The sequence below is a fragment of the Curcuma longa genome, chromosome 1 (genome assembly GCF_044706935.1).
Source record: "Curcuma longa cultivar G26 ecotype Majalengka, Jawa Barat chromosome 1, ITB_CL_G26_1.1, whole genome shotgun sequence".
NCBI classification, from domain to species: Eukaryota; Viridiplantae; Streptophyta; class Magnoliopsida; order Zingiberales; family Zingiberaceae; genus Curcuma; species Curcuma longa.
In genome coordinates this window covers 10,417,778-10,431,349 of record NC_133861.1, presented here as the reverse complement: position 1 = coordinate 10,431,349, position 13,572 = coordinate 10,417,778, and the positions used below count along the sequence as shown (strand labels likewise).

At 38.0% G+C, this 13,572-nt stretch overlaps 2 protein-coding genes across 2 annotated transcripts; one reads left to right on the top strand and one right to left on the bottom strand.

The window, feature by feature from the left end:
* The first annotated feature begins 651 nt into the window (after positions 1-651).
* On the top strand, positions 652-7,490 carry LOC141836886 (chaperone protein ClpC1, chloroplastic). The gene is made up of 10 exons (XM_074724390.1): positions 652-763; positions 2,169-2,777; positions 3,576-3,691; positions 3,769-3,891; positions 3,974-4,159; positions 4,295-4,510; positions 4,589-4,806; positions 5,550-5,625; positions 5,691-5,780; positions 6,004-7,490. Exons 2-10 carry the CDS (start codon positions 2,213-2,215, stop codon positions 7,180-7,182), a joined length of 2,769 nt encoding a protein of 922 aa, XP_074580491.1. The 5' UTR covers positions 652-763; positions 2,169-2,212; the 3' UTR covers positions 7,183-7,490.
* A 1,185-nt stretch (positions 7,491-8,675) lies between these two features.
* Positions 8,676-13,105, bottom strand: LOC141834253 (glutamate-1-semialdehyde 2,1-aminomutase, chloroplastic-like). The gene is made up of 3 exons (XM_074721669.1): positions 12,800-13,105; positions 10,562-10,735; positions 8,676-9,933 (listed from the first exon to the last, which is right to left on the bottom strand). The coding sequence occupies exons 1-3, from the start codon at positions 12,977-12,979 to the stop codon at positions 8,866-8,868; spliced, it is 1,422 nt and encodes a 473-aa protein (XP_074577770.1). The 5' UTR covers positions 12,980-13,105; the 3' UTR covers positions 8,676-8,865.
* Between the last annotated feature and the right edge of the window lie 467 nt (positions 13,106-13,572).

Sequence of the window (13,572 nt, the reverse complement as noted above, 5' to 3'; positions counted from 1 at the left end):
CAGGGAAAATTGTCAGCGCGGAGTGTTCAAAAACAGGGACTCCAAATTAGAGGGTTAAGAAAGAAAGCCCAGCAAAAACAGTGACTCCCATCCTTCTGAGCGTTGATATGTGTGTGTTGTTAGAAATATTCTTCCTTAGGGACAAACACCTCTCTACAATTGAACATACCCCATCACAAGAGCAATGTCTACTCAAGTACCACTGTTGGGCGTAGGATGTACCGTACATGAATAATAGCCCAATCCGTTCCAGCCCAATCCATAGTCAGTTATTCAAGGATGACGCTCGGCCGCCCCGCCCTAGATGAAACGCCAGCAACGCGGCGCATCTTCGTCCACGTCGCTATTTAAAATCGCGCCTTCCAAAGGATTTCGGACATTATTCTAGTAAAAATCATTCCAGCGTCTGATTAGTTTCCTGTGCAAATCCTAAAGATCTCGAATTATCCGTCCGCCTAAAAAGATCTTACAAACCTGGTCCAGAACCACCCACGCGAGGACTGGGGATTCGAATGACTAAAGGGACCAAGATGTGTGAAACGGAAGGAAGGTAAGAAAAACGAGTTAGTCATGCCATGTATCTAAAGAATTTGCTATGCTCCAGAGAGATAAGTCTTGCTTCTCCTCATCCCCTTCCTCTCCCCGTCTCCCGTTTCGTTCCCTTTATTTATCTATTGGCCGAGAGACCAAAGATCTCTGACTCTTGTTCGCCACCACCTCCGCAACGGAGCTTCGGTTTTCTCTCATCTTTTACCGTTCTGAGGTAGCTCTTCGCTTCTTTGTTTCCTTTCTGGAGTTTGTACTAATTCTTCTCTCAATCGTCGCAATCCCAAGCGTTGAATCCTCCTCGTGTCTGTATGATATGTCGGAAATCTTGAGTGTTTTTAGGGGATTTCTCCCCTTTTATATTTTTTGCTACGACATCCTGTTATTAGTGTCCTTTATGTGCTTGATCTGATTGTCAGTTACAGATCTAGTATTTGATTTGGTAGCTTGGTTTTTGGCTTGCGAGTAGATGTAGCTCACGAGAGATAGAATTCTTGAGATGCTCATGATTGTTGTCGTCTCTTTTTGATGGCGTATTAATCATTCATTCAATTTCAAGTGGCTTCTTAGTGTGCGAGATTCGAGTTTGACGTAACTTGAGACGCTACCTTCTTCAAACCTGGAGAGTTCTTTATCCTTGGAGTGAGAGATTCGAGTTTGGTGTTCTGACGTACTATGAGAGATTAGGTATCTGTTTTCATTAGCGGGATAATTCTTTTATGGATCAGGCTGCGTATGTTTTGAGCTACCATTGGCGATGAATAACCTTCTAGCCTGCTTCCATATACATTTCTTTTTAACATCTGACGAAAACTGGATAGGAACTGAACGAGGACCGCCTTCACGAATGATCATGTAAAGGGGTGCCATTTTATTCACATATGATCATGTATATGGGTGCCTTTTTATTCACGCACTGATTCTAAAGTAGATACTCTTTTCCTTCTAATTTGGTAGCACTTAAGACGAAATTTGATAGCACTTATGATGTAATTTGGTAGCACATAAAATTAAATTTGATACCGTCTAGTATATAATTTGATACCCCCTTCAATAAAACTTGGTAGCACCTATAATATAATTAACACTTAGGATATAATTTAGTAGCACCTAAATTCAATTTGGCAGTACCTTCAGATTGTGATCATAAATACTTTAAGCTTCATGCAAGAATGTACTTTAGGATTCATTTACGACAAAAGAGACATCCCTTCATAAAGTGGGCCTTCATGTCTGTCCTATCCTCTGAAACTTGCTATAAGATTGGTTTATTTTAGACTTGATCATGCCCTCCCTCCCTTGCCTTTGATATATTATCTTCCATCTTCCAGACATTGGATAATGTATATGAGGACAAAGTAGTAACATTCTATTTTTTCTAGCATCTAACTGTTGTTTTATTGTTTATTGTCTCAAACGTGCTACAAGTTTGGCCTGTTTAAGACTTGATCATGTCCTCTCCCTCCCTTTCTATTTGATGACAATGTGGGATACCCATTTGAGAGCATCTTGTTCTATTGGATTTTACAATCTCTCTTACCCATGGATTTCAAGCAAAGAGTTTAAGAGTTGTATATCAATCTCTTGGCATGGTTCTGTGTTAATGTGTAATGAAAATGCAGGTGTTGTGAGGATTCAAGGGTATTTGTCTCTTGTTGAAGGACGGATGGCTGGCTCTTTGGTTCAATCAGCAATTCTCCCCACTGTTGCAGTGAACAGAGGACATAGTCAGCTGCGAAGCTCTGGAAAAGCTAAACGAGGTGCCACGATGCTGCACCATCAAAAAACACCCCTACTGCAATTGCAGGGTTTCTCAGGCTTAAGAAGGGTAGATAACCTGGGCACTTCTTCAAGATGTAATCATGATTTTTGTTCAGTTGTTTCAAGATATATATCTTATCCCCGGGGAAAAACTAGTCGAGGAGTTGCCAAAGCTATGTTTGAACGTTTCACAGAGAAGGCAATTAAAGTAATAATGCTTGCTCAAGAAGAGGCAAGACGTCTAGGTCATAATTTTGTTGGAACAGAACAAATACTGTTGGGCCTTATTGGTGAAGGAACAGGTATCGCTGCAAAAGTTTTAAAATCAATGGGAATTAATCTTAAAGATGCCAGGGTGGAGGTGGAAAAGATCATAGGAAGGGGAAGTGGATTTGTAGCTGTTGAGATACCTTTTACACCTCGTGCAAAGCGTGTTTTAGAACTCTCATTAGAGGAAGCTCGGCAGCTTGGTAATTTCAGAGAACTCTCAATCGTAGATTTTTATTTGAGACTTTACTTCCAAAACTTGTTTTTCTTGAATTTAAGTGCTTCTGTTTAAAGAATTATATTAATTTTACCAACCTAATTGTTTCGAGCTTGTTTCGAGATATATATCACTTGTATGATATCTTGGATTTGTTGTAAATTTCATGCAACTTCTAATTGTTCTCGAAATTTAGTTATTGGAGAGAAATCTTGGAAGCACTATACTGCTAAGTGCTAACATTTTTGGAAGTAGAATAACTATCATTTCATCATAGATGTGAAGAACTAACAAGATTGAAAATTTTAGCATGTTTTGTATCTCATTTGCACCAACTGTGTTTGGTTCATGTAAACATTTCCTGTTTCCATTGTCAAAAGAGAAAGAAAAGGAACATGGAAATTGAAAATCAAAAATAGAAAAAGGCATTTTCATCAAAACTTTGTCTTAAATTGCTTGATCTTCCCCTGAGAAAATTTACTATAAAAAATGTTGTGAAGTGAAAACTTTGAATATGTAAACAGAAAACTAAGAAACATGGAAGCTCTAATATAACTACTTTGCCCCTAAACTCTAGCTTTGGCATGATTAAACATTAACTTCACAATCATTGTTCATAAGCAATCATTGATTCTCAGGTGCCTGACTTTTCCTAATTTATCAACCTGCAGCATGAATGAATGTTATTAGTTCATGCTCTTCTGCTTTCTTCTTGCTTATTCCTTTTTCCTTATATTTTGGGTTTTTGACTTGGAGTTCATTGCCTATATTGTTAAAATTTCAGGGCATAACTACATTGGATCCGAACATTTACTTCTTGGGCTTCTTAGAGAGGGTGAAGGTGTAGCTGCACGTGTGCTTGAGAGTCTTGGAGCTGATCCTAGCAACATCCGTACCCAGGTAGATTGTTGATTAACTTTGTTTCATATTAATATTACCCCAACAATGATCAAACTTTGATCTTCATTATGGAATAGGTAATTCGAATGGTAGGAGAAAGCACTGAAGCTGTTGGTGCAGGGGTTGGTGGAGGAAGCAGTGGTAATAAGATGCCTACACTTGAGGAGTATGGAACTAATTTGACAAAGTTGGCAGAGGAGGTAATCGTTGGATCCTTCAGCAAATGCTTGTTTATTATTATCATAAAACACAAAACATCTGATCAACTTGGTAACTGCACAGGGAAAGTTAGATCCATGTGTTGGCAGGCAACAACAAATAGAACGAGTAACACAAATTTTGGGCAGACGTACAAAGAATAATCCCTGCCTAATTGGGGAGCCTGGTGTTGGAAAGACAGCCATTGCAGAAGGGCTTGCTCAGCGCATAGCCAATGGTGATGTTCCAGAAACAATTGAAGGGAAAAAGGTGTTGGCCTATTTATCAGTCATTGTGATGTTTTATTACGTGGTTGCAACCACATAGTGACCTGCAAAATCTTAGTGAATTTATAAGATTGAATTTCTCTATCATTTTTAATTTATTTCTAACATTATAATCTAGGTGATTACCCTTGATATGGGTCTTCTTGTTGCTGGTACTAAATATCGTGGAGAGTTTGAAGAAAGGCTAAAAAAGTTGATGGAAGAAATTAAACAAAGTGATGAAATAATACTATTCATTGATGAAGTCCATACATTAATAGGAGCAGGAGCAGCAGAAGGTGCCATAGATGCTGCTAATATCTTAAAGCCAGCTCTTGCAAGAGGTGAATTGCAGGTATTTCTGTTGCTCAAATTTTCCTATTCCAAAAAATATAAAATTCTCATCTGTAACTTGTTACCTACTTTGTTTCAGTGCATTGGAGCCACAACACTTGATGAATACAGGAAACACATTGAGAAGGATCCTGCTTTGGAAAGGCGTTTTCAACCTGTAAAAGTTCCAGAACCAACAGTGGATGAAACAATACTGATTCTTAGAGGGCTACGGGAAAGATATGAGATTCACCACAAACTTCGTTATACTGATGAGGCTTTAGTTGCTGCTGCTCAATTGTCCTATCAATACATTAGGTTTGTGAATTATATTTTGACACCTCTTTTTTTATTTTACCACCCTAATAATCCTTGCCTTTATTTGATACAGTCTTCAATTGAATTGTTTAGTACCCACGACTTTGCAAGTTCTTATGATTTCTTTGTTTTTTCTGCCTTTACTTGTTAAACAACCTATGTCCCATCATAGTTAGTTTTTAATTCTGCATGGAATTGTCTGAGGTATTGCTTTCTTTTTACAAATGTGTTCATTCCAGATCTTTCTGAGGTATCCTGGTGCAATCTATTTGAAGGCATGTGAATTTCAGTACTGATAAATATACTATCATGTATTTTCATGCTGGGTAATTGAGAATTAGTACAGAAAGTGCAGAGGGAGATTTCTGCTATCAGACTCATTATAAATTATCTACAATCACAGTATCATGCTAAACATGCAACTGAGTTTGGGCCGTGTAAGCGTGCTTTACCAAGTTCCAGAATTAGCATTCTACCACTCTGGCAATTTTGCCGTTATCTTCTTTTGCCCTACATAATATCTCAAAGCTTATTCCATATCTCTTTTAGAAACGATTTTGTTTAACTATGCTACTTTTAGTATTTGCTTTCAAAAAGTTGTTCCTTGTGGCTAATGTTTAAATCATAATGTTTCTTTATTTTATTGAGTTCAGTGAAGTGTTTGTTTTTCAATTTTCTTCTTAGTATGACCTCTGGAGTTATTGATAGTTGTATATTACTTATATATTCTGCTATGGCTTCAGTGATCGTTTCCTACCGGATAAAGCAATTGACTTGATTGATGAAGCTGGATCTCGTGTTAGGCTTCGCCATGCACAGGTGACTTGGTACATTTTCTAGCATGGTGTTTTTTATATTGCTTCAAGTTAATATTTCTTTGACAGCTTCCTGAGGAGGCCAGGGAACTTGACAAAGAGCTTAGGCAGATCACCAAAGAAAAGAATGATGCAGTCCGTGGTCAAGATTTTGAAAAGGTAAATCTATTTCAATCAAAGTTTGAGTACTGAGATGGTGACCTGGATGATCTGTTTCTAAGCATATATCGTCTATTGGGTGATCTCCAACTCACATAGTAATCCTTTCTGACCAAATTACTTTCATACAGTGCTTGTTTTTTGTCTGCATATCCTGTAGGTGTTCCTAATTCCTAGATTTCTGAATTTAAATTACTCCTATATTTTGGCAATTCTTTTACAGGCAGGGGAATTACGTGATAGGGAGATGGAACTGAAGGCTCAGATCTCAGCTCTGATTGATAAGGGCAAAGAACTAAGCAAAGCAGAGAGTGAGGCGGGTGATGGTGGGCCTATTGTAACAGAAGCGGACATCCAACACATTGTATCTTCATGGACTGGAATTCCTGTAGAGAAAGTCTCTAGTGATGAGTCTGATCGCCTCCTCAAGATGGAAGAAACTCTTCATAAACGTATTATTGGACAGGATGAGGCTGTTCAAGCCATAAGTCGTGCCATTCGTAGAGCTCGTGTTGGTCTTAAGAATCCCAATCGCCCAATTGCTAGCTTCATATTTTCTGGTCCGACTGGAGTAGGAAAATCAGAATTGGCAAAGGCGCTAGCTGCTTATTATTTTGGCTCTGAGGAAGCTATGATCCGGCTTGACATGAGTGAATTTATGGAGAGACACACTGTTTCAAAGCTCATTGGTTCACCCCCTGGTTATGTTGGTTACACTGAGGGTGGTCAGCTTACTGAAGCAGTTCGTCGCCGCCCTTACACTGTCGTCCTCTTTGATGAGATAGAGAAAGCTCACCCTGATGTCTTCAACATGATGCTTCAGATTCTGGAAGATGGGAGGCTGACAGACAGCAAAGGGCGGACAGTGGACTTCAAGAACACCCTCCTAATCATGACCTCTAATGTTGGGAGCAGTGTGATCGAAAAGGGAGGACGTAGAATTGGATTTGACCTCGACTATGATGAAAAAGACAGCAGCTACAACCGAATCAAAAGCCTGGTGACAGAGGAGTTGAAGCAATACTTCCGTCCAGAATTCCTTAATCGGCTTGATGAAATGATTGTCTTCCGACAGTTAACCAAACTGGAAGTCAAGGAGATTGCTGATATAATGCTCAAGGAGGTCTTTGACAGGCTGAAAGCCAAGGATATCCAACTACAAGTGACAGAGAGATTCAAGGATAGGGTGGTGGATGAAGGTTACAACCCAAGTTACGGTGCCAGGCCACTGAGAAGAGCCATAATGAGGCTCCTGGAGGATTCCTTGGCTGAGAAAATGTTGGCTGGGGAGATCAAGGATGGAGACTCGGCTATTGTGGACGTTGATTCTGAAGGAAATGTTACTGTTCTAAATGGTGGGAGCGGCTTGCCTGAATCAGTTCCTCCAGCTATTCCTGTATAGAGCCTAAATTCCACGAGTCGGTTGCTGGTGTGGAGAGGGCAGGCAAAGAGCTGCTGCGGCTCAACTAGGTAATGTCAATCCTTGATCCTTTTTTACTGTATTCAACTCCATTCATGTCCTTGGAGTATTAAAAAGGATATTAAGTCTGTAGAAATAGTAAGCAAGAATTTAAGGATAGGACTAAGACGAGACGTATGGTTAGCAGTCAATATTGCAAGTGGCATTTTAATGTCGGCTTTGGTGACTTCTATACGATCTGCATCTCTTATCTTATACTAACGTCAACGTACGTGGTCCTCTTGTTAATATTATTTAGCTGTGAATCAGATGTATTTGTAAAATGTGTAAGATTGCAACCAATCCTAGCTTGGACTTGAACTTTGAGTGGGTGGCTAGAGATGGCTGAGTTAGGGGTGGTTCAGTTGAATCGTTGGTTCTCTCATGCAACTCGTTCAAGTTGGGTGGGAATGTGGCTCGTTAGAGGGGTATGCTGGGATAAAGAGAGTTTCAAAGGCTGCTCGTTGTCTAGGCTTTTCATCGATCGGTGAGGTTTCCATTCTAGCAGCCGTCTAATCATACAAATGATGCAACGACACGTGTTTGGATAATCTTAAATATGCAGAATTTGCCTTTCGAAGGGGCGGCTCCTGTTTTAAAGCTAACTATTAACGTGCTGATACCTCACTGATTGGTCTTAACGCAAGGTTCCATTCCCATAGACGGCTAATAACTAAAAACCCTTTAATTTGGATGTTATAAAACGTCACATTAATTATTCAAAATTTTATTTTGCTTCTTATTATTAACAAGTCAACTAGTTGACGTTACAATGGCTAGTTGGCTACCCACAATTCCTTTGGAATGCTATATATATAATCTAAAGGAATTAAAATTTTTATATTAATTTCATTTCTTGGTGATAGCCCCTTATTAAATCTATCACTAATTTTTAAGATTTAAAAATAAAAAGTTCACTTTTAATATATCTATTATTTTCACACCCTATTAAATTCTTTAACGAATAAATATATTGTGCATTAGCATTTTTCCAATTAAAAATTATTAAAATTAATATCAATTTTTTATTAATTTTTATTATTTATAAAACAAATTGTGTTTGCAATTCTTGAATTAATATATGATACATTATGGTGATGTAATATTCATAAAAATGATAAATGACAACATTATCGCGATGCAATAATCATAAAAGGTTATTTAATTTAGTGGAATATGATAAAATATTATTGGTCCAACTCGTCAAATTGAACAAAACCAAAATTCAGTTCACTTTTAAAATGTTCAGATAAAATTTAGAATCGACTCAATTTCTAGCAAGCTAAAGTTTTTGTATGCCTAGTAATTTTGTAGACCTGCTGTGATATATTATTTTCTGCGAAATTATAATGATCACTTGAACAAGAATACATATGTATTTATTTGTTGCAAATGAATATTTCTAATGCACTGCGCATAACAGACATTACCATTCCTCAAAACCAAAATAGATTCTCGATTTCACAACAAGAACAGTTACATAGAACTCTTCTGCAATTATTTTTTAGCTATGAACGCTTGGCTGCCAGTTTCATAGAACTCCAACGAATACATACAAAATCAACTACCAAAACGTTGAACAAAGATAATAAAAGAGTGCTAGCCCCTCAAGCGGTGGATCAGTCATCAAATTCTCTTAAGTACCCTCTCAGCTGCCTCAATTGTTTGCTCAATATCTTTAGAAGTATGGGCTAAGCTTGTAAATCCTGCTTCAAACTGTGAGGGAGCAAGATATACGCCTTCCTCCAGCATGCCCCTGTGAAACCTTGCAAACTTAGCAGCGTCGCTCTTTTTTGCATCGTCGAAATTGTGAACTGGCCCAGCGTTGAAGAAGAACCCAAACATTCCATGAATATATCCACCATACATTTCATGCCCAGCTCTCCCCCCAGCATCTAGAATTCCATTGGTAAGATCAGAGGTGATTTTATCTAGGTACTCATATGTCCCCGGTTCCATTAACCTCTTTAGAGTGTGAATGCCTGCAGTCATAGCCAATGGGTTGCCACTAAGAGTTCCTGCTTGATACATCGGCCCTGCAGGAGCCACCATCTGCATGATATCTTTCCTTCCTCCATAAGCTCCAACTGGAAGACCACCCCCAATCACTTTTCCAAGAGTGGTTAGATCAGGAGTTATGCCAAAATACTCTTGAGCCCCACCATAAGCTAGACGGAACCCTGTCATCACCTCATCAAATATAAGCAGAGCACCATTTTGTTCTGTGATTTCACGGAGGCCATTCAAGAATTCTAGTTTTGGTGCGATAAAACCGGCATTCCCCACAACTGGTTCAAGGATGACAGCAGCAATCTCACCTTTGTGGGTTTCAAATAGTTTCTTTACAGTTTCAAGGTCATTGTAAGGAGAGGTTAGTGTATTTATTGTGGCTCCCGTGGGAACACCAGGGGAGTCAGGGAGGCCAAGAGTGGCAACCCCACTACCAGCCTTAACAAGGAATGCATTGGCATGCCCATGATAGCAGCCTTCAAATTTGATTAGCTTTTCCCGGCCAGTGAATGCACGGGCAAGGCGGAGAACACCCATGCAAGCTTCTGTGCCTGAATTAACAAATCGGACCATTTCAATACTAGGCACTGCCGAGATGACCATCTCAGCTAGGACATTCTCTAATACACAGGGAGCACCAAAGCTTGTGCCTTTCTTCAGGGTCTCAATCAATGCAGCATTCACCTGCATGGACAAACCAAAAGACAAGCAGGCATTAAGATCAATATAGTTGTGTAATACTTCACCACACTGCTAATATACTTGCTCAACATCAGTTTTTATGCAAATGAAGAAACTATGCTGCCCATACTAACTGATACACCAATTAACGAATAAGTTATATTTGATTTACACAGAAAATAAATGAAGTTAATGACCAAAGCTAGCCACGATCAACCGGATCCTACAAAAGGTGCAAGTAACTTTAGCCCAACTGCCCAAAAGTTACTCTACTATGCCTACAAACGGTACAAGTAACTTTAGAGCACCTACTTAAGAGTTTTCATGTCCATAAAAACAAAATGAAAAACAAAGTAACTAAAAGAGTGCAATTTCAATCATTCAAACAACTAAACATCAGGGAACCAAATACCCACTGAAAACCTAGAGTGTTATTCCATATTTTGATGCGGTGACTATCATTCAAAGGTAATCTAAACTTGCATTTCCTTGTATGAAACATGTTTGCTATATTCTCAGAATGTTTAATAGGTGGTTTAACCTCACAATAAGATAACAGTTGAATTTGTTTGAAAGAGAATGAAAAACACCAGAATTTCAAGAGCCATGCAATGTAGAAAATGAAAGGTACCTGGTCATCTGCATGCCCAATAATAGCAGGACCCCAAGAACCAACATAGTCTATGTATTCATTTCCATCTACATCCCACATGCGAGAACCTTTAACAGAGTCAAAGACAATTGGTTGCCCACCGACTGATTTGAAGGCTCGAACAGGTGAATTTACACCTCCAGGCATCAATTCCTGATAAAGTTTGCTTCCATTAGTTCACTTTAAAACCAACAAGAATATTATCTGACAAACTGCCGCAAACCAGTAGCTAGCCAGTGACATTAACAGAGCATTTCTCAACTACCCACGATAATATATTAAGCACTTAATCAAGAATTGGAATACGATTTCCCAAGAAATATGTTCAGTGTGGAATCTCATTATAATGCTAAAATGCTGTGTACTTAGAGGAACATGTGTAAATGATTTTCAAGACTTTGGAAGGATACAGTATCACCTATCAATGGAATTATTTAGTCAATCAATTGAAAGTGAATACCCTTTGTGGATGGAGCTGTTTTTACATCTCACTGACCAGGGTTTGGTTCTAGGTATAACTTTAAATTTTTTCAAGTCAAACCAAAGTGAAATGGAGATTGTGGATGTAGTTGATATCTCACTTGTTAACCAGGGTTTGATTCTAGGAATAAGTTGAATTTTCAAGTCAAACATAAGTGATTGTAACACCCAGGTTAGTTCATTAGTAGTAGAAGGGGCTACTTTTGTTGGTACATAGACCAAGATGAATTTTATACCGTCAACTTGAGCTTAAGTATGTTGGCTATCTGGTAAGATATATAGAGTTGAATGGATACTTTCACTCACCAAGCTGAAAATTAACTATAAAAAGATGGGTCAAGAAGATACAAAAAAATCATAAACATTTGCCACTTATTGCTCAAGCCAATTGTGAAAAAAAGAGAAAAATAGTTTAATAACCTTCAATTTTTCCTTCATAAATGCGCCTTCAAAATTTTGGTTACTATCTAATCTATCTTATTGGCTTAAATCTTGCTGCCACAAAAAAAGTAGACAAAGTAGAATGTGAAACATACAAAATTATGCTATTCCAATCAAATATCCAACAACTAGAACAAGCTTTGTAACTAGTTGTGGACTAGCTATGTGTATCTTTTTCATCTATTGAGCTTTATTAGAGCAGCAATAATACTAAGTCAAAAAGTTTAATATTCAAAACAGGAAGTTTCATTCACACCCTAATAAAATTCATACATGGTCTTTCATGTTCTCAATTATATACTGAAGAGGAACATATAAGTTGTCAAAAAGTCAATTGCAAAACTTCAAGAGTCCAGCTTACAAGTCCAGATAATGTACGGAAGGTTAGTGCAGATCAGAATTTCAGTTCTAAGGCACAAGTTGCCAAACTTATAACAACAAAGAGATCCCTTGGATCTAATAGGATCAGATCATATAGTAATTCAAGTAGTTGCCTCATATGTTGCAAGTCAAAGTTATGGCATTGACCATAATGATTTCAATAAGGATGATGGCTGTTCAAGTATTTTACATTGTGTTACTTGAGAGAGGAAATCACTGGCCATTAATGTATCTTTATGAGAGTCTAGAAGGAACTTGATACATGGCGTTAGCAAGTGAAGTGATACATCAAATTGAGACAATCCAACTGGATAAATTTTTCAATATTAACTTGGGAAATTAAAAACATATAATAAACAAACCAGAAAAAAATCTAGTGACTAAAGGTTGGTAGATTTTGCTATCACCGAGAATATTATGCTAGTTTTAAATATGTTGTAAATATAAAAATATTTTTGAATGTAAGAAAACACACCACTGTTGAAGGTTATCAGTAATGCATCAAAACAAATTACCTTTGGTTACCTCATGATTCACAACTAAATTACAGCCAACACTTTGGTACAATATTTCAGTTACAAGCTATTTATTATCATGCAAGTAAATGGCAATTCTTATGCATTGAGATGATCCATGAAGTGTCAGTTGACCAGCTGCGATCAGTTCATTCTATGGTTCAAACTATGCTAAATCAAGTCATTATATGGTCAACTCCCTTTAATATTGTACTGAGAAGATGGACAAACTAATTATTCCAAGGTGAAAAAATGCCCAATTTAAAGACGAATTCGAGGGGGTAAAAAAGACAATAGTCAAGAAAGTACGAGGTCATAGATAGATTCAAAATAAGGCAAAAGGAACAACAAGAGATCTAATAATCTGGTTCCAAAACGGCGGCGTGGTGAAAAGGCTAACCTTGGCGGCATTGAATATCTCCTCCGATTTCTGGAGGGTGTAGTTCTTCTTCTCGACGGAGACGGCGTTCCGAATGGTGAAGGCGAGGCGGGTAGCAGCGCGCGAGGGTTTCACCGACGACGGCAGGAGGGCAGGTTTGGACGACCTCCATGAGACCCCAACGCCTGCGATGCTCGCCATGGCTTTCGCTCTCTCGCTCGATGGGGTGTGAGGAGATAAGGGGAGAACAGAAGCTGCTTGATTGGCGTTGACTCCAACAGCGTCGGGTCGTCGCGGTAGGCGGCTTTTGAACGAGAATCCGACAGACGCAAGGACGCCATTGGCGTTGGAGAGATTGAAACGAGGATAAGCACGACGCGTCCTTGTCCGTCCGATGAAAATCGGAGGGTAGAAGTTCCTGCCTCCATCATTATTATAAGTAGATTTGAGGGCAAATTAAATTTTGTTTTGCTCAAGATTATTTAGCAAGGTAACTCCAAATTACACAGTTGTTTAAGCTCTACTTGTTTTTTTTAGCTTAGCTTATTTCATTTAGATGTTGTTTAAGACTTTTGTATTTATAAATTTATTGGATTTGATTGTTTGTTTATTTTAAGAATTTTCTTTATTTATTTATAATTTAATAAAAAGTTATTATAAGCATAGTTAATAAGTTTTATTAAAATATTAAGCAGATATAACTTCTTCATTCAATTTAATAGTTGTTTAAGCTAATTTTTTGTTTGTCGTCTCTACTTTAACTAATTTTTTCAGAAATAATTTTTTTCCTCATT

What these genes read in the sequence shown, in the direction of transcription:
- LOC141834253 (XM_074721669.1), bottom strand. Translation starts at nt 12,979, where the DNA reads ATGGCGAGCATCGCAGGCGTTGGGGTCTCATGGAGGTCGTCCAAACCT. An exon ending in AGATATTCAATGCCGCCAAG is followed by an intron (nt 10,736 to 12,799) that starts GTTAGCCTTTTC and finishes AAACTTTATCAG; the next exon opens with GAATTGATGCCTGGAGGTGT. An exon ending in TTGGGCATGCAGATGACCAG is followed by an intron (nt 9,934 to 10,561) that starts GTACCTTTCATT and finishes TTGTCCATGCAG; the next exon opens with GTGAATGCTGCATTGATTGA.
- LOC141836886 (XM_074724390.1), top strand. Translation starts at nt 2,213, where the DNA reads ATGGCTGGCTCTTTGGTTCAATCAGCAATTCTCCCCACTGTTGCAGTG. An exon ending in TGACAAAGTTGGCAGAGGAG is followed by an intron (nt 3,892 to 3,973) that starts GTAATCGTTGGA and finishes GTAACTGCACAG; the next exon opens with GGAAAGTTAGATCCATGTGT. An exon ending in GTGGTCAAGATTTTGAAAAG is followed by an intron (nt 5,781 to 6,003) that starts GTAAATCTATTT and finishes ATTCTTTTACAG; the next exon opens with GCAGGGGAATTACGTGATAG.